This window comes from Diabrotica undecimpunctata, chromosome 1 (genome assembly GCF_040954645.1).
Source record: "Diabrotica undecimpunctata isolate CICGRU chromosome 1, icDiaUnde3, whole genome shotgun sequence".
Taxonomy (NCBI): Eukaryota; Metazoa; Arthropoda; class Insecta; order Coleoptera; family Chrysomelidae; genus Diabrotica; species Diabrotica undecimpunctata.
In genome coordinates this window covers 126,717,168-126,740,801 of record NC_092803.1, presented here as the reverse complement: position 1 = coordinate 126,740,801, position 23,634 = coordinate 126,717,168, and the positions used below count along the sequence as shown (strand labels likewise).

Sequence of the window (23,634 nt, the reverse complement as noted above, 5' to 3'; positions counted from 1 at the left end):
AAGGAAGTCTTTTTAAGCCAAGATGCTGTCCCTGTCTTACTGGCTTTTGGATTTTCCAAGATTCGCTCAAAAATACGTTCATGATTATTGCTGTTTCTAACTGTCCTGGGACGCCCAAAAATTCTTTTTCGCTGGCACAATACATTACCACTATTTCTGAACTTTTAAGTAACCTTAAAAGTTACAGCATTACTTGGGGAACGTTTATTAAACCGTTATGTGAATTGATCACACACGTATCGCAGACTTGCACCATTACGTCGGCCGATTCCGTATGAGCGAAAATAATGCTCCACCAGCAACACTTTCTCCTCTGTACTTAACACCATTTTTAACAAGTAGGTCTCACTAATTAATTGCTTAGGGATTACTTGACAGGTCTATACTAGTTTATTTGGGTATGAAAGCGCGCACAAAAAGAAACTCATGTTTCAGTTTCAGTACTGTTTATTTCAGGCTATAGTGTATTAGAACCTCTTCGGTTTTTCGTCGTCGACGAATGCCAGGTGAAGTGGGGTATTGTATTTTTATCCTTAATATTGTAAGCGTATAAAGTTAGTCGCTTGTACTGTATCCCTTTTTACGCCCTGCCACCTATACTGGTTGGTATACGTCAAATTTTCTATTTAATTTATTCTATTTGACAACAAAATACTGATACCAGACTCGGCAAACCCTGCGTTTTCCTCAAGTTTATTTTTGTTTGTCTTAAATTTTTCAGTTAACTAATTATGGGTGAATAAAAACAACATTTGTGGGTTTTGAGAAATATATTTATAATAGTACTGTTATTTTTGAAATGTATAAATACATAATAACAAATTGTATGCTGTGTCATTCATTATCTATAATTCGCTGTTGAATAAAGAAAATAAAAAAGTAAGTAAAATAATGTACATCTATTTATATTAAATGCCAAGTAATTTTCGAACAAATTTTAACTAACAAAAATGCACAATGGTAAAGCGTTATACAAAAGCAGTTTATGAACAAGGGGATGCGTTTGAAAGGCACTTATGTTGTAAAAGCAGTTCTTTGGACTTTTTCTCCTCATAATTATTTTCTAATTTATAGAAAAAATATATATATTATTCCTTAAGCACTACACACTACAAAATAAAAGAAAAAGTAGACGTAAAAAGGATATATAATACACCTTTTTGCACACAGACCAAAAATATCATTGCACAGTGAAACTGGATGTCCAATCCAATGAAGAAATCAATATTATCAGCAGCAATGTCTCAACAGCTAAGATAGTTCAAGGAAGTTATACAAATTTAATAAAAATAGTAATCATGGAGGAGAGTCATTATTCAGCGAGTATTTAGAAAATTATATATCTTGAAAAGTGCAGTTTATTTGTAGTTTATTAATTTTAGTCTGTATATAATGACACCATTCAAAAATCAATCAGGGCTTATTTGCTCACTCTAGAAGATACTCGATTCCTATTATACTAGTCCAAATTCGCAAGACATAATACTAAATAGACAATAAACGGAAAAGAAATCAGAACAACAGAAATCTTAAGGGGAGACAACGGAAGAATCTATCTCAAGACCGGTAAGTTTGGACAATTAAGAATAATAAATTTAAAAACAGACATATATATATACATATATATTAAGAGAGAGAGAGAGAGAGAGAGAGGGAACTGATGGATTTTGCAAAGTAGAGATAATGTTTTGTAAATCTTGTGGACAAGATAAGTAACAAAGTAAAATAAATCAACAAACACACTATATTGATCGGTATAAAATTTATAAATACCTATTTTTACAAAATTGGGCACTGTAGATCCACGAAATAGCATTTCAATATACGCTCATGAAGCTAGTACCCACAATATTTGACATAGTATTTTCATGACTTGTAAAGAATACAGGAAGTCCAAAGAACCTTTTTAATTTGCGATTTTTATAAAGTGGAAACTTTTCCACAAAGTAAAAGAGTTACACTCGTATTATTATTCACTGTTTCGATTTAAAAAAATGATAATAGAATCGTATAACACCCACAATCCTTAAAATACTCCAATTGAATAAAAAACACAAAATTGATAACAAATAAATAGAATACTATTATCAGGTAAAATGAAGACTGTTATAAATAATATATTTATTATATATACAGAATATGACACGATGCTATTCCTACTTAAATAAAACAAAAATAAAATTTACTTTAAAAATATTTCTTTTCAATGCACAGTTGAAAGTCTTTTGATTCCTTCGAGGTTCATTGTGATATACTCTGTATACTAAACCGTACTTCCACAAAGGAACTCTTCAAATAAAATAACTGTATCGTAATGAAAACCCGAGGCTACATCTTCCACACGTTTAAATTAATATAAGAGAGAATTAGTAAATACCAAAAAACACTCTATATACTAACGATATATATTTATTTGATTACGTGGTAGATAAAGTTCCAACATGATACATATTACAAACATTTAATAAAACAATATATAGTTTACATGAAAAATATGTAGCATGTAACAAGCTTATATCTAATATCCGCAAAAAATATTGTTCTAATACACTTACATTGAATTTTTTATCATATTCAACATATTTGACAAACCATATTGGTTTTGACAATTAGATGTACATAAGAGCTCTTAAGAATTAAATGGTATCAAACGTTGCGATTCATCAGTTGCTTGTGTTGGAATAATCAGTTAAAAACCGTAAATATGTATTTTTGACATGAACGTTTATTGTCAAAACTGTTTCTACACTACCTTTTCATCTGAAAGTCCAAGTATTAATATTTATTTTTTCCATTTGAGGTTCTTTCCATATCAAACACAATTTGCAGTATACCATGAAATATTGTAAAGTGGGTACCACAAAATAACAGTTTCTGAATAGACAAGGAAGCAAACGTATAAGCTGAAGAAGAAAGTACACGATATGAAGCACAGAATTTACTCGGAAGAGAGCATTGTAGCTTAATCCCAAAAGAGCATGAGCCTGGTTGTGGCAAAACTTCCAACTCAACAAAGACTTGAAACACAATATGACCATAGATATATAATATTCGTAGAAACAATTACGTCTTGCCCATTTACAAAAAAAAAGGAAAATGAAAACGAGAAAGACAAACAATTATTGTTAACAGTTAAAATCTCAGTACTAAGGACATGTGCTAAAATCAGAATAGAATTATGGTAGAACTGAATAGAATTAATAAATAGCAAAACTGGAATAGTTCCAAATCATAAAACTTATTGTGGAAGATATCACTAGCGGTGATGTTACAATAAAGGGTTAGTCTAGATTTAATCGGAATGTAGTGTGAGATTGAAATTAACGAATTGTTATCAATGGGATACATTTCCATTGTCTTTGAAAAATACAATTTGGCAACGACTCTAATAAATGTCAAGATGAAGACTAATTTTTAAAACTTGTAACTATCATTTGCTTCCAGTCTAGATGAGAGACACTAAGGTGAAGATTTATATTAGTTTATTACGACGATATTTGTAGATGAATGCCCTACGTTCATTTCAATACACTGCTGTATTGTTCAAATAGCAATGACTATTGCAAACGTTTGTATAAAAAAAGGAAGTTGTGCTTTCAAGTACACTAAATAGATAACGCCATAGGCCGTACATACAACTAAACAGATATGTATAGTTATAAACATCTCTTACATATACGAGAGTTACTTTCTGGAAGTAGCATACAATACAATAACAAAATTATATAAACCTATGCTACATTATGTACATATAAATACAGTTGTCGTATCTAGCATTTCCTAGCGACTTATAATAATGAACAACTACATAAGCATTATTGCACTGACTTTAAAATATGACCGCAGGTTCCTCCGTAGGTTTTTCCATTTAAAGTCGCTTGAACATACCAAGGAAAACGTTCGTGTGTAAAATCACATTGTTTCCTTTGTTCGTTATAAAAAATAGTGTATGTATAATACCGTTATATCAATTCTCTTGTTGTTACAGTTATGTATATATTATATTAATGTACACTTTCAGATTATCTATGCAAAGGACAAAATCGTTTTAGTACAATAAAAATCCGTAAGGCCAGAATTGTATAAGATACTGGTCTCTTCACTGTTCTTCCTCCTCGCAGTCACTCTTTGATACAATCTAAAACAAAAAAAGTGTTTATTAAGATTTTACGCTATTTTAGATAGAAAAATGTGGCAATAAGAATATACTGAGAAGGTAATACAGTATCATTATTAATTTATAAAAAGAAAAAAGTCTACCACGGGTAAAGCATATCAACTAACATAAAAGGATAACGAAAAGGAGGAAAAATATATAAAAAGGAATTTATTCACGGTTGCCTCTCATCTTTTTTATACATTTTCATCCTTTTTGAGGAATTAAATATGTGCGAAAATAGTGCTAACTAAAAAATCTTGTTTCTTCAGTAGATAACATTATATACGAAATTGCAAACATTTAATCAAAACCAAATGTATATCAAACAACACTATCCGCGTGAGTTAATTCATTTCAGTTAGACATTTGTCTCTTTTAATGTCTGAAGATGGAAAAGCAAAACGTGGCAAAGACATGGATGTAAAGCAGAAGAAAAATGATGTAGATACAAAAGACGGTGAAAACGGAAAAAGGACGAACGACAAAAAGATCAGGAGGATGAGGAGTAGGACAACAAGAAAAACAGGAATAGAAAAGGGACAATGAGTAGGAGATAACTAATTCTTAGAAAAATCGATCAAACGTTAGATAGCGCTAGAATAACATCAACGGCCGCACCAGTAACATGAGAAGTTATCGGTCTGAACGAATCAATCGAAATTAACCATAATTTCTAACTCTAGTCCTTTTCTTGTTTAGTAGAGTTACATTTTAAAAATCAAAATTAAATGTCTTACCTGTAAACTGTCATTAAAAGTACTTTGCTCCGAGGCACAATCTGTGATATTGTCATCGTCAACTGGTAAAGGACTATGAAGGTTGTGTTCTTCGTGTAACTGTTCCCTAACTCTGTGCAATTCCTTTCTTAGCCTATCTCTCTCCTCTTCGATTTGTTTTACTTCGCTCTAAAATGGATAAACGATTTAATAAAATTTCTCAAATTTTTTTGTATTCAGTGGTAAATTGCTTGGACAGAAACATGGTATGGTATAGTTATTCTGAAGATACATAGATAACATTTTCACATTAATATTACATTTTGAAAATACAGTAGAACTTCTTTAAGTCGAATCTTGATAAATTGAAAACATCCAAAACTCGAAAAAATGTCTCTTTTCTTCAAGTCCCCACACATCCATTACTCGAAATCTCAACTTTCTGTTAGCCGTCTCGTAAACGATCAATTATATTGCGCAATATTGCGAACTGTGCAATATAATTAATCGTCTAGGGCTAATATTGAAGATTGCGCAATGATTGTACGAAAGTTTAAGCGAGCTTAATTTTGATTGTGCCATATTTACGCAAAACATTGCGTAGTTCGTATTATTGTGCAATATAATTGAACGTTTGGATAGAAAGAGTCATTCAATATTATTGGACAATAAATGTATTGAACAAATTTATTGTAGGTCTAGGGACCGCCTTAGTCGAAATAATCAGTGAGTCTCTACAAGCCATTTTGGTGCATGTTTTCTCTCTATAACTCGAGAAATTAAATTTGACCTCTGTACGTAGCAATATTTTATTTTACAACCTTTACAAATCGATTATTTGAAAGTTATTACGAGCCCCTTTCCATATCAGTTGGTCCACCAGTGGAACTTACCCTTATGGTTTTTTATTTATTTTCAACGATAAAAAAAAGTCAATAAACCCTGGTTATGGATTCACTTATGTCAACATAGGTTGATTTTTTCATAATTACGTTAAAGCCAGAGGTAGCTATGGAAAAATGACATCAAAACAATAATATTGTCAGTTAATGTCAAATGTAGTTTGTAGTGCTGTAAAGCTTTTTGTCGTCTGTGGATTGTACAATGGGTCTAGATAAAGAATCCAATTCGGAAATAGCTAATATGTTGAAATTGTCACGCTAGAGTGTAAGAAATATAGTCATACGATACAAAACTTCAGGTTCGGTCGTCACAAAACCTAGAAATGTACGAAAAAGTAAAATAACCGAAGCAAATCAAAGGGCATTAAGACGTATTACAGTGAAAAATAAACGAGCAAATTATATGGAGTTAAGCGTTTTATGGAGTGACGTTATTGGAAGACATGTTTCTAGATCAACATGTCATTGAGAGGCCTACAAATTAGGATTTAATACTAACAAAGTAAGTTTTATAGTTAAAAAAATTAGTGTGTGTTGGAGACAGTAGGAATCGCGTCATTCGCAGAAAAAATGAAGCTTTCCATCTCGACTGTCTGAAGAGAAAAGTCAAATTTTCTGCATCTGTCATGATCTGAGACAGCAATGTCGTCTGAAGATGTGGGAAAATTACATTTTATCGATGGCATTGTAAACACGGACAAATATTTGAATAATTTAAAAGAATCTCTTTGGCCGATTATGGAACACCGTTTAACATCAGCGGAAGATTTTGTCTTTCAACAGGACAGAGCAGGTTGTCATACCTCAAAAAAGAGTTTAAAATGGATTGAAGACCATGGTATATCACTTCTGGAATGGGTTTCTAACAGTCCCGACTTGTCCCCGATAGAGACTGTGTCGCATGAAATGAAAAAAGCTTTGAGAAAACATCCTGGCAGGTCCGTCAACGAATTGAAGGAAAAATTGCAAGAAATATGGGATTCGTTTACATTAGAATTGTGTCAGAACTTGGTAAAAACTATGCCACAAAGAATTGAGGAAAAAATTGTTAAAACATGAGTGCTATCAAACGTAAGCTGAAACTCGCTGAAAAGTTAGAAGTGCTCGAAGCTGTGAAGAGCTGGTAAAAGAAAGATGTTGCTGAAAAATTTAGCCTACCAATAAGCACTGTCAACAATAATAAAAAATAAATCAGATATTATAAAAAAACATGCAAAACGGAAAAAATGTGTCCTCCAAGAGACCACAAACTGCAGAATTTCCGGGCTTGGAGGAGGTGCTTAGTTAAGGGGTTACATAGGTCTTGTGTTTTCAAAAAACAAAAAAAAATCATTCATCATCATCAATCAGGTTTTCATAAGGAAAGTTATTAAAAATAGTTGAAAAGAACTCATAAATTCTTATGCTGCATTTAATTTTATCCGTATCAAGAAAAAGATCTGCACCTGTTGTGTCAACCAATTGCCATTCAATAAACTATTAACATTAATAAAAATAAAAAAAAATTCTTAATATTCTTTGTAACGCCACTGGACCAAAACTGACTTAGAGAGGAACGAATTTCAGTAAAAATAGAGTGAGAAACAAAGAACTTTCATAGTTGGGTTACACCAACTCCAAATGGCACATATACACAACTATTATAGTTAATATAATTTCAGTGACTCTTCAGTATTTTTTTTTTACTTTAATACTCTGGCAGATATATTAAATCAATAGAATGTAATATACAAACAGTTGTTCAAATCTACTTAAAGAACAATACTTTAAATTTTGCTGTGGTGTCAATGACACTCATAGAAATTAATAGTACTTATATTAAGTAATTTGGCAGAATGCCCTTTTTTATTAGGTAATTTAGTATTTTTCTAAAAATATTTAACTATATTTTTAACGTTATTGTGTTAAGAAACAATTTCGTTAAATGGTTTATGTTATATTTCTATCAATAAGATTTAAAATTACGTAAAAATATATTTTTGCTGTAATAGTTTGTTCACAAATAGATTAAATCTCTAATGGAATAAGGTTGCGTCAAGCCAAAATGCAATATACGGGGTCAATCCGAAAAGTTTCATAAAATGACGCCAAAGTGATCTGGTCCCCTGTGAGAACTTATGTTTCGAGAATTCTAACCGAAAATTTAGGAATGACTCGCAGAGGTGCTATATTTGATGAAAATATGTTTAAAAATAACATTACTGGGGATTTACAGTTATGATTCCGAAACAAAACAACAATTTTCACAATGGCAGCTTCCACCCGAGCGTCCAGGGTTGTTTTTTTTTATTATGAAGGTTTTATAAAACCATAAATACTCTCCAACAGTGTAAAAAATTACCCAAGAATTTTATGTTTAATTACTAAAAGGTTGCTTGACGCTTAAAAGAAAATGGTTTTGGGGTAACGGCGACTGATTTTTTTATCACGATAATGAACTAAACGCAACATCATCGAGTTTTGTGCACCAGTTTTTGACCGAAAACAACTCCGCCAGTTCCGTACAGTCCGGACATAGCACCTTGTGAATGTGTCCAAAACATAGATATAGAGCCGATTCAAACGTACGCCATACAGAAACTGCGTTTCAAAACTGCTTCACTAACTTAAAGCACAAAGAACAGTGTCTTGTTATTGGGGATTATTTAGAAAGTCGGATTGTTTTTGAGATATATATCGTACATATTTCTAAAAACATTTAAAGTAATATTTATGCTACAATCATTATTAGGACTACTAACATGTCATGCATAATGGATATTTGAAAAATATGGTCTAAAAAGAAAATATTTAGGAATATTTTAAATTAATCTAGTTTATAAATTGGAAGCATACTAAAGGCAAAATATTATAAATAAGACTCAGAATCAGAATGTGAGATTGTTCACTAAAATGTTGTGTAATATTAAAACTTCATATTATAACGAAGTACAGAATACTACTACAATATTATTTAGAGTGGAAGTTGATTATCGAAGATTGAATAAGTCTGACTTACCAAAAGGGTTGTAAGCTGCGAATTAAGAGAGCTGGCTATTTCCCTAACTAAACTAGTGGGCACGGTGGGAGCAGTCACTGTTTCTCCAATGACTTCCTGTTGACTGGCACAGGTTTGATGTTTTCCGCCTTTTGCAGCCATGGCGTCCAATTCCGTTATGTTCAGCGAATCGTTCACAGCCTTCTGTAACAGATTGACTTGGAAAATTGATGCGAGGACCCTCTCCGATGGATCTCGGCCATTGGAGGGGTCCATTGATGCCATATCAGCGATATGTTCGAAGTGTTCGCGAGGTATGCTCAACATGTCCGCTACTAGGCCTTCTTTGTCCTCCAATGCTTGTTTTACCATAGCATCTTTGCGGCGAATTTGTTCTGAAAAGTAGTGATACGTTAGTATAACAGTATATTCTAAATCGATATATAAATCTAATATATTATATGATAATTCCCAAAAGCGTATATTTTGTAATTCCCATAAGCGTATTAACATGCAAGGTTCTTACTGAAGGAAACTATCTTTTGTTTTTGAATGAGTTTGTTTGATATCATTGAAATTTAATTATTATATGCCTTAGCAATTGAATTAAAAAAGTGGAAACACTGTTTTTAATTATCACAGAATCAATCAAGTAATGGCTCATTCAGTAAGAAGCCATTGTCGTTTTTAATGTATACAACATATTCACATAACAAATTCTCAACTATAAACAAAAAATTGGAGAATAAAATATATAATTCATAAATATGTTTAACTGTTACAAGAAGTATACTGAAATTGAAATGGACAGAATCAGATATGCCTAATGCGATTCTGTTTCATTTCACTTTCATGTGCTGTTGTTTATAATTAAGAAAATATTGGGCGGATGTACTTGTATAAGTTGTTGGTGAACAGACAAATGAAAATATCGTAGAATATCGATGAAAAGTTTTTCAGTAAAAAACGATATGAAGAGATATTTTGCAAACCGGTCACAGATTGTCAATACAATCCTAAACAGTATGAATCGTATTCAGTATAAAAACAACAGCTAAAACATGTCGTTCAAAAAATTGTGAGTGAATATAAAAATTCCAAGTACTTTTTAGTTATTCCGTAGGTACTCTAGAATACAGATTTATATATATTTTATAATTATAAGAATTCTATAGTCCTTATATACTTATGTCTCGAAAGTAACGCAAAAAATACGATACGAACATTTATTTACATAAAAATTTTTTAATATCCAAAATTTAAAAGGGAAATTCCCAGTGGTTGACTGTATACCATAGTTTCAAAAAACTTACAATGAATTAAAAACTTCCTTTGCAAAATGGTATAAATTTTTTCGATCTTATCAGATCATCATCAGTGACAAAGCTACAAATAAGTATTAACCACTTACAAATGAAAACAATTTGACAGTTAACTTGAAAAATGTGGTTAACACTTATATCTATAAAGTAGTTGGAACTAGCCACATAATGAGGTCAGATGACCCTTAAATTACACAATTAGTATAGTTTCAGTATAGAATCATTTAGAATATGGTTAGAAGGTACTATGTTTAATACAAAGGTGTGAAATTAATGTGTTGTAATCACAATAGGATGTAATATATGAAAAAATGTGGGGGAGAAACATATGCACTTGTACCAAAAATGTTGGTTAAGTATTACTGTAGACTGTAGACAATTTGAGTTAAAATTCCATTCAAAATAAATATCTGTAAAATAGTAAAGTTTTGATCAGGAAGTAAAAAGATGTAAGTGTACATGCTTCATCAACTCAATGGGGTTCCTATGCAGGGTGTCACCGAAAATAGTGTGTTCCTTAAAGATATAGGTAGAAGGCACCATGTAGAGCAAAAAAGTCTTGTAACATTTTTTTCTAAATTGAACCGTTTGACCAAAAAAACAAAAATACATTTTGGTATGCAAAAAGAAATCTGTCAACTACGTGCAGTACGAAAATCTAAACGTAGACAGTCACAACTCACAACACTCATTTACCATTACTAGCAGCTCTTTGAATTTCACTTCACGACGATAATTTAAATAATTACATTTTTCAACAAACTCTACAGGTTTTCCATACATATATGAATTTAAACTTATCTACACAAATACTTACACATAGGCAACCATCAACAATCTTTTGAATTCAATTAAACTCCACAGTTTTTCGGTCATATCTACAAAACCCTCATACTATCAACAGTATTTTCTCCAAATTCTTGGAGTTGATATTGGAATAGAATAAAACCTATCATTAGTGATTTATTATAAAATCCTCATTTTGATAAGTCAGTTGATTGAATGACATCATCACTTAAAGGCAAATAATTATCTAACTTTTTATTTATTCAAAATACAATTCTTTCTTCGACAACAAAATTTTATTATACACTGCACTTTAATTTAAGTCACATACATACAAGTAAATATCATTTAAAACGATAATATAACTTTAATATAAACTTGATCACCTGACCTCATTATGTGGCTAGTTCCAACACTTTATAGACACATTTTCAATTTAACAAAGTGGTTATACTTATTTGTATGGTATTCAGTGATAATGATCTGTTAAGATCAAAAACGTTCTGAAAATTTATAAATCCATTTTGGATAATTTTAAAATTTTAATAAAATGTTTATACCATTTTACAAAGGAAGTTTTTACTTCCAAGATCGACTCAAATTTCGATCCCAGATTTATACGAATAATAATCGCGTATTTTACAAGCGCCTCTATGGACCGGGTTACAAAGCTTTTTAATTTACATTTAAAATGGGAGGACATCGTCTCTATAAGCGTTAAAGAAAATCAGCAAAAATACGGTCTTAACTCTCTACACTTCACAATAATCAATTTTTTTTTTGAAAATTTGAAGGCGTTATGTATCCCCTTAAACTGTCGTAGCTTTGTAAAACGTACATACAAGTTTTGGTCATATTTAAAATTCATCATAATCTTTCCTTAAACAGTTTTGTGCTTTTGAGTGATTTTTAGACAGTGGATTTGTTATTTGTATTTATTTAGAGTGACGAGAGTCGTGAAAACTCTTTTGATTGTGGCTGTTTAAATTCAAATATGGTTGTATAAATTAATCATTACATTTTTCCTCCCCTGTATTCATCCGATCCTAATAGTACCGCTAAGGCTCGGAAATACATCTCGCAAACACAAGGTTTTAGTCGTTAAGAGAAACAGACGCACCCGCTAATGCATCGATGCATTCATATTGAATTCGTTTTGTTCGTTGTTTCGTAAAGTAGTGCAAATCTTGGTAATTAGCGGTAAGTTCTTCACCTAGTTTTACCTCAACCTTTAAATTGTTTGTGATTGTTTATTGCAACCATTTTTATTTTAATAATTATTTGCACCTATGAGTTAAATTTCATTTATCTCGCCAGAGCTATCGAAGGAATAGTTCGTGTTAATTTAATTACTATTAATTCGTAATAGTACATTATTTGTTAATTCCCAGTGGCTATTTAAAACGATTGTTAATTGTTTAATTCTGTCAATTGTAGAAGTCTGTTAATATCAACTCTACTTTATTTTTTAGCAATCCAATTATTTTTCTTCCAATATTTTATGTTGCTCATTTGTTACTTTATTAATATTTGCCTCCGAATGCCTAAGGAGTAATTCTGTTATCCTGTATTTTTCTCAGCATTTCTGTATCAATTTGGAATAACGTGGAAGCTAGCTGTAAAGTTCTTATTTCTGACACATATGATCAATATTCAGCTCACCTCCATCAAAGAAACCATTATGTTTGTATACAGTAGTTGGACCTTAATTCAGTATATATAGTGCTTATAAATTTGTATGTTTCATCGCTTTACCTTTATTATAAATATAGATTTTAATAACATTAAGCATTAACCAGAAAATTTGTATAGTATTTCTCAAATTAACTTAGAATATTGAGACCTACTGGTTAAACTGGAGTTAACAACTTACTACTACGATTTTTTGGTATATTAGACAAGAACTTCACGAACATCATCCCATTGCGTGCGGTTGAAAATTAACCGAAAAAATATAACCTACCTGCATGGTCATGTTCTTTTTGTACATTGTTAGTATCAATATCAAACAAGCAATCAAGTGCAGAGTGAGTGTTGTGCATACCTAGCGGTGTGAGCATGGACTCGGCGACGTGAACGGGCGGCACTGCCACGCTGACTTGCGACGGTTGAATTAAAGGCCATTCTTCTGCGCTAACTTTTGTCGATTGAATACCACCACCAGCAACCATTTCTAAAACCATTTACCAAGTTATAATGCAGTGCAAAAAAAACTATATTTTTGTGATTGACATGTTTCGCCTTAAAACAAATTAAGAAACTTTTATAAAATAATAATATTGTACGCTTATATAGGTGTTACTGTTACGTTGCATCAGAATTGCACATCTGCTCGGCCTACACTATATATTATACTAAGGCTTGAAGTGTAGTCGCAGTGTTTAGCAGCAAACCAAATAAAGGGATCAAGGCATCAATAAGTCACATAAAATGAAAACTGAAATTTATAAAATTTAATATTACCATATCATAGGCCTTAATAAGTTGAAACAAGCCGTGATAGAACGTGTACAGTGATGTACATGTACAGAATTGAGTAAGGAATATAATTAATACTATGATTCTCTTTTAAATATTCGCTCCATATTTTAGAATTTTCACGACTTTTAAATGGGTAAACTTAAAGAAGATACCTCTTTAAGCATATTCATAATGTGGAGTAAAATAGGGCAATGCGTGAGAGCCAAAGAAAACTTAGAGCAGTGGAGTGAAAGAAGTTATTGTTCACGATCGGCTTTAAAAAGTAATTATTTGAAATTTTTTATTTAAAAACAACATATCTAATAAAGGTGCGAATAATCTTAATGGTGACGATTGAGGAGATTTGACATTTATATGAAAACTGCAATGATAACTGGTTATTTTTCAATTAATACTTTAGGAATAAATTAAAATTTATAATTCTTTATTCAGCATTTCGACTTCTAAAATAAAAAACTGTTATACAATGTTTTGCAATTGTTCTCAAACAGTTTTAGAGAATTAAAATATAAGTAAGAAAAAAAGTAAATCGTTAGCAGTCATAAGGCAAAATATTTTTAAATGCAAAAAATAATTTTTATTTTTGATTTATGAAAAAGTTTCAAAATTTTTAGATGCTACTTTTAGGTGCGTTTAAATGCTATATCAATCATAAAAATATTAATTAAAAACATTCCATAAAAATGTGTTTAATAAAAGCTTTAAGATGTGCACAATATGTAGTGCTTTTAACTGTACAAAAAGATCCAGTTTAAACAAAAATATAAACACAAAAATTATTATTTTTCCAGTAAGAAGTTTAGGTATGTTTTTTAACTAAAAACATAAAATATTACCCACAGTGGGAAAACCTAAATTAAAGTCAATTTATGTGGCATCTTTTCTATTTTGTATATTATAGCTTGTGACTTTACATATCGCATTAGGAATTACCAAAAAAATGAAGTTTATGAAAAGAATACGACTAAAATAATATTAGTTACACATTTAAGATATATTAAAGTAATGAAGATTAATTTTTATCAAGTACATATATACAAACATACAGATCAATACAATAAAAGGATAAACGTACGTTCTTTTACATTGTACCTCACGGTACGTATTGTTTTTAAGAAAAAATATATTATTTCTTGTCCGTTAAATATGCTTATGAACAACACATTAGGAAACTATACGTCATATATGGCACAATACTTAGTTTTATACCTAACCGTTACAGATCGAATCTTATTTTGAAGTATTTATGCATGACATGTCCATATACAGCACATATTTCGTATAACCGGTAATAAAACGCCATCTCAATACAGCAAAGTGAACTTTTATGAAAATTTTCAAATGGCCGCGGTCTGACAGCTGTTCATAAGAATTGTGCAATTTGATATTTAATTATCGAAGTTTCTACTGAACATTTTTGTACAAAAAAATGGCGACATCAAGGATAGACCTTCAAGAAAGAATTTCTTTTGCACGACAGTGCATATTGTGGCATATATGGTCATATATTCTTTCAAGAAAAAATATATGACCATATATGCTACAATATGCACTGTCGTGCAAAACTCTCTTTCATATATGGCACAATATGCGTTCTGAACTAGGTATTATTACTTTTTTTTTATTTTAGATAATGGATCCAAAAAAGTTTTATGGTGAAACTCTTGTGGTAGTGGACATACCAGATGGTAGTGAAGCCGATGGGCTATCAGATGATGATATTTACACTATTATATTAGCCCCAGAGTCAGACTATGAAGATGATATAATAGATAATAATGAATCAGATATTATTATCCCAGAAACGAATTTAGAAAGCAGTTCGGATAGCGACGATTTCTTTGGACGAATTACGACGTAATCTAATAAAGAATATAAATAAAAATCATCCAACTTGGAAAGAAGGAAATTTGATAACACCAGATGATGATATAAGATTTCTCTGTTCTACTGACCTGCCACCAGTAGCAACAAGCAGATTCCCCTTACGCATTTTTTAAATCATTTTAACAAATGAGATGATCAAAAATATAATTTATCAAACTATAATATTATATTCAGTGGAAAAAAGGCCTCAAAAACCTTTGAAACCTTCTGAAAATGAGCTAGAACCTTAGCTAGGAACCTGTATTTATGTCAATAGTACAATAATTGTCAAACGCTAGAAAAGTTATTGGAACTCCAGTCAGAATTATCGATTGATCTCAGATGTTATGTCAAGCAATAGATGGGAAGAAATAAAACGTTTTTTTACATTTTGCGAACAATAACGATGCTATTGCTGCCGGTAATCCTAGTCATAATAAACTTTTTTAAATCCGACCGCTATTAAATAAACTAAGAAATCAGTTAATCAAAGTTCCGAAAGAGGAAGTTTTAGCCATAGATGAGCAGATATTCCAACAGAGGCTATAAAAGAATATAATCGGTAAAAACCCCACACATGGGGATATAAGGCATTTGTTCTTATTGGTATCAGCGGATTTTCCTGCGATTATGAGTAGGAAGCCAAACTAATGTTGTACCCGATGATTTTCCTGATTTAGAGCTGGTTCAAATGTGTTTTTTCGGCTAACAAAAACAGTACCAAGACTTAATAAATCATAACATATTCTTGGTTCAACATATAATTGGTTCAACAGCGTCCCATTGCAAATTTATCTAACGAAACAGGGTATATTACCACTAGGAGTAGTTAGAATAAACACAGTGCCAAAAGAGGCTGGATTAAAAAAGAATGGCTGAGGAGCTATGGGAGAGAAAGTCGCCACAACAGTTTTAAAAAAAATATTTGTTGTTACATGGTATGACAACAAATTAGTAAACATTTTATCAAAATATGCTGGGAGTATGCCAACAGTTGAAGTTAAACGGTTTTCGAAACAGGATAAGATACATATAATAGTTCCATGTCCAGAAGCTGTAACGGTCTACAATAAGTATATGGGGGGAGTAGACCTCTTGGATTTAATGTTGGAATATTAAAGGATCAAACTCAGATCCAAAAAATGGTACATGCGTATATTTTTCCATGTTATTGATTTGATGACTGTCAATATGTGGATTCTTTGGAGAAGAAGTGACAAGGAGCATAATAATTTAGCTCTGGGCAGATTTCAAAATGGCAGTAGCAGAGTGTTTATGCAAAGTTAATAAAGCTGGTTTTACTACAAAAAGTGTCGTCCGTGTTGGAAGCTATGGAAAATTTACAAAACAAGAAAAGAAGGGGTCCAGGAACCGATATTCCAATGCAAGATGTACGAACAGATTGATATGGTCATCTTCCATTGTGGTGTAGTGAAAGGCAACGATGCAAATATCCCTGTGGTTCAAAAAGTTTCATAAAATGGGAGAAGTGTAATGTTTTTCTTTGCTTAAACAAAGATATAAATTGTTTTTACAACTTTCACACTGAATAATTATTATAATTAGAAAGTAATAAACTTTTTTTTTATTAATTTTACTTATTGAATCTTGTTTTAATGCATAGTATGCCATATATGACACACAAAACAAAATAAAAAAATACAAAAAAATAACCAAGCAGGATTTTTTTATATATTTTCACCGTAATCTTGAAGTCAAGTTTGTAATCAGTTTTTTTTATAAAAAATAAAAAAAATCATGAAATACAATGTTTTTTCTTCTTAATATACATTAGACTGACTTATAAAAATCAATTAGAACTGAATTTTTATTTGTGTTTGATATTGTTGAAGTTGTATTTTATTTTCAAAAACATTATTACTATTTTAATTGGGAATAAGCCACAATTTAAGTTTAAAATAAGTTTATTGAGGTTTCAATTTCCACTTTGGAAATCGTTCTCAAAACACAAAACATTAATGATTAATGTTTTGTATTTTGAGAACGAGAAAAGTGGAAATTGAAACGTCAATAAACTTATTCAATAAACTTATTTTAAACTTAAATTGTAGCTTATTCCAAATTAAAATAGTAATTGCTTTAAGATGCCACAAGAAAACAGCTTCAGAACAACAAAAAGATTATGTTAAAAAATGTGTACAGTGCAGGCAAAGGTATAGTGGTTCTACCTATAAATCCTTTACAGTGACCTTTTTAAAAGATCTTGTTACGTATAAGATATGTTTAAAGGATAAGCATGGTGATACCCTTCGAAGAGGCCACTGAAAAGTGTTTATAGTTGTAAAAATATTTAAAAGCCAAAGCCCTAAAACACTATATCTTGACCTGCACTATAAATTTGCATTAATTTGGTACTAATTTTTCACTTTTGATAATATTGGAGGTACGTGTTCCTTTTTCAAAGCACTTATTCGACATTACACACGAGAAGCTGAAAAAATATTTAGTCATTTATTTCTGAAAACTTTATTAGCACCCATTAAATTTTTCGAGGAACACTTATTTTTATACCGCTCGTTAATTTCTTAAAAATTGAAAACAGGTGAAAATTTCCGACATTACCTGCCACAGTTTATATCTAGTTATAGGAGCACACACAATATTGAACTTAAGTCGAACTCAGACAAACGTTTTAGTACAATAACATACCTTCTAATTCACAAAAATAAATTGGGATGTTTGTTTTTTCATGAAATGCCTCCGCTTCGCGTTTATAAGATGATATTAAGGAGTTATTTTTAAAATGATTTCGAAAACGACGATCGAAGAATTGACTGACCGACCCAACGAATTCTATCGAAAGGTTTCTACAAAATGTCACGGCGTTTATAGAACAAGCAAAGGTGTTTGTAAATAATCCGAAAAGGTATGTATCTTAATGACCCAGTCATTAATGGACAAACATTACAAGTAATATTAAAAGCATTTACATAGTAGTTAATGACTTATTTATTACTATATAATGTTTTTTCTTAAATTATGAAATACATGAAGAATTTACAAAGTTGCGACTTTTGGGTTATCCTATCTGTCCATATGCAAATTATGTTTCTCCACTTTGGCAATAAATATTTTGCTATTCCCATGAATCTATTTTAAGAAAATATTTCTACATGTTGATTTCATTCCGTATTTTTATATTATTTAATTGTTCTATCCCACCAATATTGATTTTTTTATGTTTAATGTTAGTTTATGTTTAATGTAGAGTTAGGCTTATTTATATATTGAGTAGTTTGCAGATTCCACTTTGAATGAACCTGACAATTTTACCCACCATAACACCAACTTTATCTTTGGCGCATTTAATTGTCAAGGTACTGCATGGGGATATAGAGACACTGATGACAATGGTAGACGGTTGGAGCTATGGGCGAATATAATGAGAAAAATATTTTTGAATCCAGACAAATAGCAGCTCAGTGTACAACGAATATTGGAGATGCAATTCCTCGAACCCAACACAACCTACTCATTTGTGCTATGAGCGCTGTAATAACACCACAAGAAACACCATTTAAAAACGGGTTTAGTTAAAAAAAAATTAAAAATTCGCCTGGGATCACGATAAAGACGTTACTAAAGTTCACCCAACAACAGAAAACTATGTCAAATTTATTGACATTGTGAAAACGTTTTCCAGAGTTGTAGATCCGCCATCCACATAATGAAAAATAATAAGGTTACGTGTACAGTCCAAAGGATGTGCACACAGTGCAAATTAAGAAGTTTGTACCAAAAACACGCTCCTCAAGATGATGAACAACTGTGTTCAAACTATGCAGATAGAAAAACTCTGGAAAGTAGCCAAAGTTGGTGCCTTTCTTAAACCCGGCAAATATCACAATGACTCCAACAGTTATCATCCAATTTCATTGCTGTCACCTATTGAAAATACTTGAACGCATGATCCTTAATAGAATTTCATTCAGAATAGGCGAAAAACTAAAAGAACAAAGTAGCTTTAGACAAGAAAGATCATGTATATCACGAATATTAAATCTTACCCAACACATCGCAGACGAGTACGAAAGACCAGGTATCTGTGGCGGTATTGTAGATCTCACTGCCGCGTATGACACTGTAAAAACTATATGACATCACATTAGACAGTAAACTCACTTGTCTTGTCCGCGTTTTGGAAGAAATAATGGTAAGAATAGTAGATAGGGAACACAGAACGGTCTTGATCAGGGCAGCGTAATGGCACCAACACTGTATAACATTTACACAAACGACCAAAGCATACCAGTAGATACAAGTACTAGGACTTTCATATATATAGACGATACAGCTATTGTTGCACCAACAAAAACTTTTGCCGAAGAGTAGACAACACGAACTAAAACTTTACACACAATGACAACATACTACGAATCAATGTTAAGCCAAACTATGGAATTTGATCACCGTGATATTTGATATCTTACGGAAATCGAACCACTCATCGCTCGGCTTGTCGATGTGCAGAACAAGATGCGAATTACATTCTTTGTTTTTTAGTATTCCTGTATTTATTAGCTGTATCTATATCGATTCTAATAGTTTATGTTATCTTAATATTAGATGCATTAAGTTGATTTATTATTTACTATATAAATAAATATATTATTTCAAATAATAATTTATATATTTTAAAATATATAAATATATTTTAAATAAATATTTATTTCTTAGCTGAAAGACGAAATGTTAATAAATATTTCCTCTATTTATATGGTAGTATTTTGCATTGCATGTACATGATATTATTAAGATGAAAAATTAAAAATTAAGCTATCACAGATAAAAGCTTCCGTACTATTTTTGTAAATCTCTATACTGGCCTATTTTACGATTTAACAATAAAATAGACAGGATAGTACTTAATTCTCCATTGTATTAAGTATTAATCATTGAATGACTACACAATCAAAACAAGAGTTTGGCAAAATGTTCGCATACCGTATTTTGTTAACAAAACAAATAATATAATGTATATTTATTGTGTTGAAATACTTTGCTATCAACGAAGAACGTATACACATCGATATAGAAACAAATATAGCTTATGTGTGAATAGTAGAACAGAGCTTTGTGTATTTCAACTTTTACAACCTTGGACACAATTACGTGGAGAAAACTAAGGAATAGTTCTATAGAACTCGATTATCACTTATAACGGAGCTGGTTGAAAATATTTTGGATAAAGTGTTAATCCTAGGTGAATGAGTTAATGACAGAAAAGTAGTAGGGGGTGAAGGAAGAGTGAAAAATGTCAAGAAGTTTGAAAACACAAAATTTCAACAACCAAGTTATAATACACTACCCAATAAAAGAGAATAAAAATTAGATAGACAGAACTACATTTATAAAAGGCCAAATATTATGACTGGTAAATAATAAATAATACAAACATTAAATTATTTGAAGAATATAATAGAGTATCTGAATGGCAAATGTAGTAACTGTGGATAAAGATTAATTTACCGAAAAGAAACTTAATCCAAGTCACCACAAATCCATTAAACAACATGACGAAATTAAAATAATACCTTGGCGCTTGATTGCCGGAAGATGCAGAATAAGCAAAAGAGATAAGATGCAGTATATAAATAGCAGCAAGAGCAACCTTCAATAAAAAAAAATACTGAAACAAATACGAAACTATAAGGAACAAGAAATACAATGTTGTATATTCTTCCTTAACCACTTAATGCATTATCTCGGGTCTGACACGAAGCGGCTTGCCGGTAAATTCGGACGCTTACTACGCTCCTTAAAATACATTTTTTAATTATTTAACATGCATAATCGAAATGAAATAAAAAAATGGATCATTTTTTTACAGTAAACTCGAATAAAAGGGGTAACTGTTTACAAACGTGAAAATGACATTGGACGATAACAACGAATACTGTGATTAAATACAACTAGATCAAACACTGTCACATATTATTCACTATATCCAAAGTAGTGTCACAAAAGCAATCTGGTCAGAGATACGCTTGAAACAGATGTACCTATATTACAGGATAATTAAAGTCGGTACTGGTTTTTTTCCGCAGTGGGATCGTTGGTGTACCTTTAAATTGGACCCTCTTAAAAAGCTCTTAGAACACATTCCGTATTTTAGAGGTTTCTCTTTTTCATGACTTTCCATACTAGAGAAAAACTGTTCAATTGCGATTATTGTCCCAAGCAATATACCCAAGGGGGTAATTTGTTAAAACACATGCAAATTCACGTCAAAGAATTGAAATGTAAAATTTGATCCGAAAAGGATTTGATTCAGGAAAGGAGGTTAATACACATGGAGTCTGACACGGTTTCCCTCTGCGACTTTTTTGGTTCCTGGGCGTTTTTCCTCTAATTTTCACATTCAACGTCAGACAGCAAAATTGGAAAATAAGTTCCGTCACAAAATATATTATTTTAATTAAATAACACGAAAAACACGAAAACAGATAACCAGCTAATATTTTCAGGATATTTTCATTAACAGCAGCAAAAACAACTTTTCATATTGTTTGGCAGAGCTTTGACAGTCCCCTAGAACCAAAAAAGTCACAGAGGGAAACCGTTTCAGACTCGGTCTAATGATACTCGGCCGACACTCAAAGTTTAGAAAGAGTATTTATCATAAACTTTTTTGCCGACGGGCACTCTAACTATAAAATTTTTCGTCCTAGTTCAAATTAAATTAAATTAGAAGATATCTTACAGAATACCAAGGCTCAAAAGATAAAGTTGTTCGTTCAAGACAGAGACGACCAAAAAATGAACTAATTAGAAAAATCAAGTGGATAGTAGAAAAGAAAAAGCAAGACTAGTGTTTATTCTAGTTTAATCTGTTAAAAACCTTGTGTTTTTTATGAAATTCTTTTAAACGACAGAGTGGAAGTACTAAAAAGGTGGCAGGAACAATTTATGGAGAAAGTAGAGCTGAAGTTAGAGATGATATAAAATTAGAACACGAGAAAACTGAGTAACCAACTTTGGAAGAAATAAATAAAACAATTCAAGTCATCTGGAGCAGATAATTTACCCGCAGGAATATTTAAATGTGGCGGTCAAACATTTGTAACTTTCTAATACTGGTATAGCAAGAACGCGCTTTATCAGAAGATTGGAATTAGTACTAGAATTATATGCCCTATACACAAAAAACCTAAATAATTAATAGGAAATTGGGAGGATGAGGCAGATATTTTAAATATTAGTGTTGTAAATTGCAGAATAAGGATGAAAAACCTCAACGAATGGAAATCAACTACAAATCGGGCAAATTTACACAAAAACCTGTGATAAGAAATACGGTCCGATCCTCGCGGAAATCTAATCAGAACAGGTCATAATGATTGGCTTACACACAGAGTGTCGGACACTTGTTTATAAATCAGACAGAGTATCTTATTACGGTACGAACTCAGTAAAATAAATTAAAAAATATGGTAACATACCAATTACAAGGACATAATCCAATAGGCGCTCACACTAGACGTGCAAGTGGAATAAATACAAGATTTTCGAAAACAAAAGAAACAGAAAAATATGAGTATATTCAACAAACACCTCTCAATCAAATATCTGAGCTGGTATATGAAGCCCAAAGAACATTTTATAAATTTCACTCACCTAAAATTAAAATGCGAACTGCCAAAACGATTATTCCCTTTGGTAACTATTCATCAAAATGGCCAATACAGGAATATAGCAACAACAACAATCATATCAACGAACTTGGATACTAAATAGTCCATTAAACATTGTATTTTCATTGTCATTATCATTAAATAGTTATCAGGCTAACTATCAATAGGTCAAGTTTATATTTTTAATTGCAATATATTTAATAGTTAAGTGCATTTCTTACCATTTTGAAAATCTAGCTTTAACCACTGCAATCGTGGTTAAACCGCAACATCAACACTGAATAATCATGGTATTTACTCATCATTAAAAGATATTAACCGATTCGGTGAGGTAGTGTCTACGAGACCAAAACGACAGTAAGTAAATATCTTTTTGATTATGATATATTCATATATACATATATATAATATATATATATATATATATATATATATATATATATATACATATACACGAAACATTTGGTCGTAAACATAATAACAGAAGGTAACCAATTCTCATAAAGAAATCGGTTGCTTAATAGCATTTAAACTCCGCGAATAGGAATAATATCTGTTTAACGGTTGAATAGACACGTCCCACAGTTCTGTACTCTATCTATCTATTAATTACTTGTAGCCATATGGCAATCATACCCGATTTAAAAAATTGATTTATAACTAATCAAGTGTTTATTGAAGATTATATTATCGATGAAAGTCCCTACTTTCGAAAGAGAAAATATAACCAAGTGCAGAACGCAAGGCTTTGCATCTAATAAAGAATGAAA

The 23,634-nt window shown here is 31.2% G+C and overlaps 1 protein-coding gene across 8 annotated transcripts in view; it reads right to left on the bottom strand.

Moving 5' to 3' along the window:
• Positions 1 to 751: 751 nt before the first annotated feature.
• The window catches only part of RhoGEF2 (Rho guanine nucleotide exchange factor 2), a 498,291-nt gene continuing 475,408 nt past the window's right edge, over positions 752 to 23,634 (bottom strand). For 7 of the 8 annotated variants that reach the window (XM_072519486.1, XM_072519501.1, XM_072519498.1 and 4 more), the window contains 4 exons: positions 12,826 to 13,035; positions 8,776 to 9,149; positions 4,897 to 5,064; positions 752 to 4,138 (listed from right to left, as the gene is read on the bottom strand). In XM_072519486.1, coding sequence (XP_072375587.1) covers positions 4,100 to 4,138; positions 4,897 to 5,064; positions 8,776 to 9,149; positions 12,826 to 13,035 — 791 coding nt within the window. In that variant the 3' untranslated portion in view covers positions 752 to 4,099. The remainder of the gene's footprint in view (positions 4,139 to 4,896; positions 5,065 to 8,775; positions 9,150 to 12,825; positions 13,036 to 23,634) is intronic. The other variant, XM_072519503.1, reaches the window with a different exon arrangement.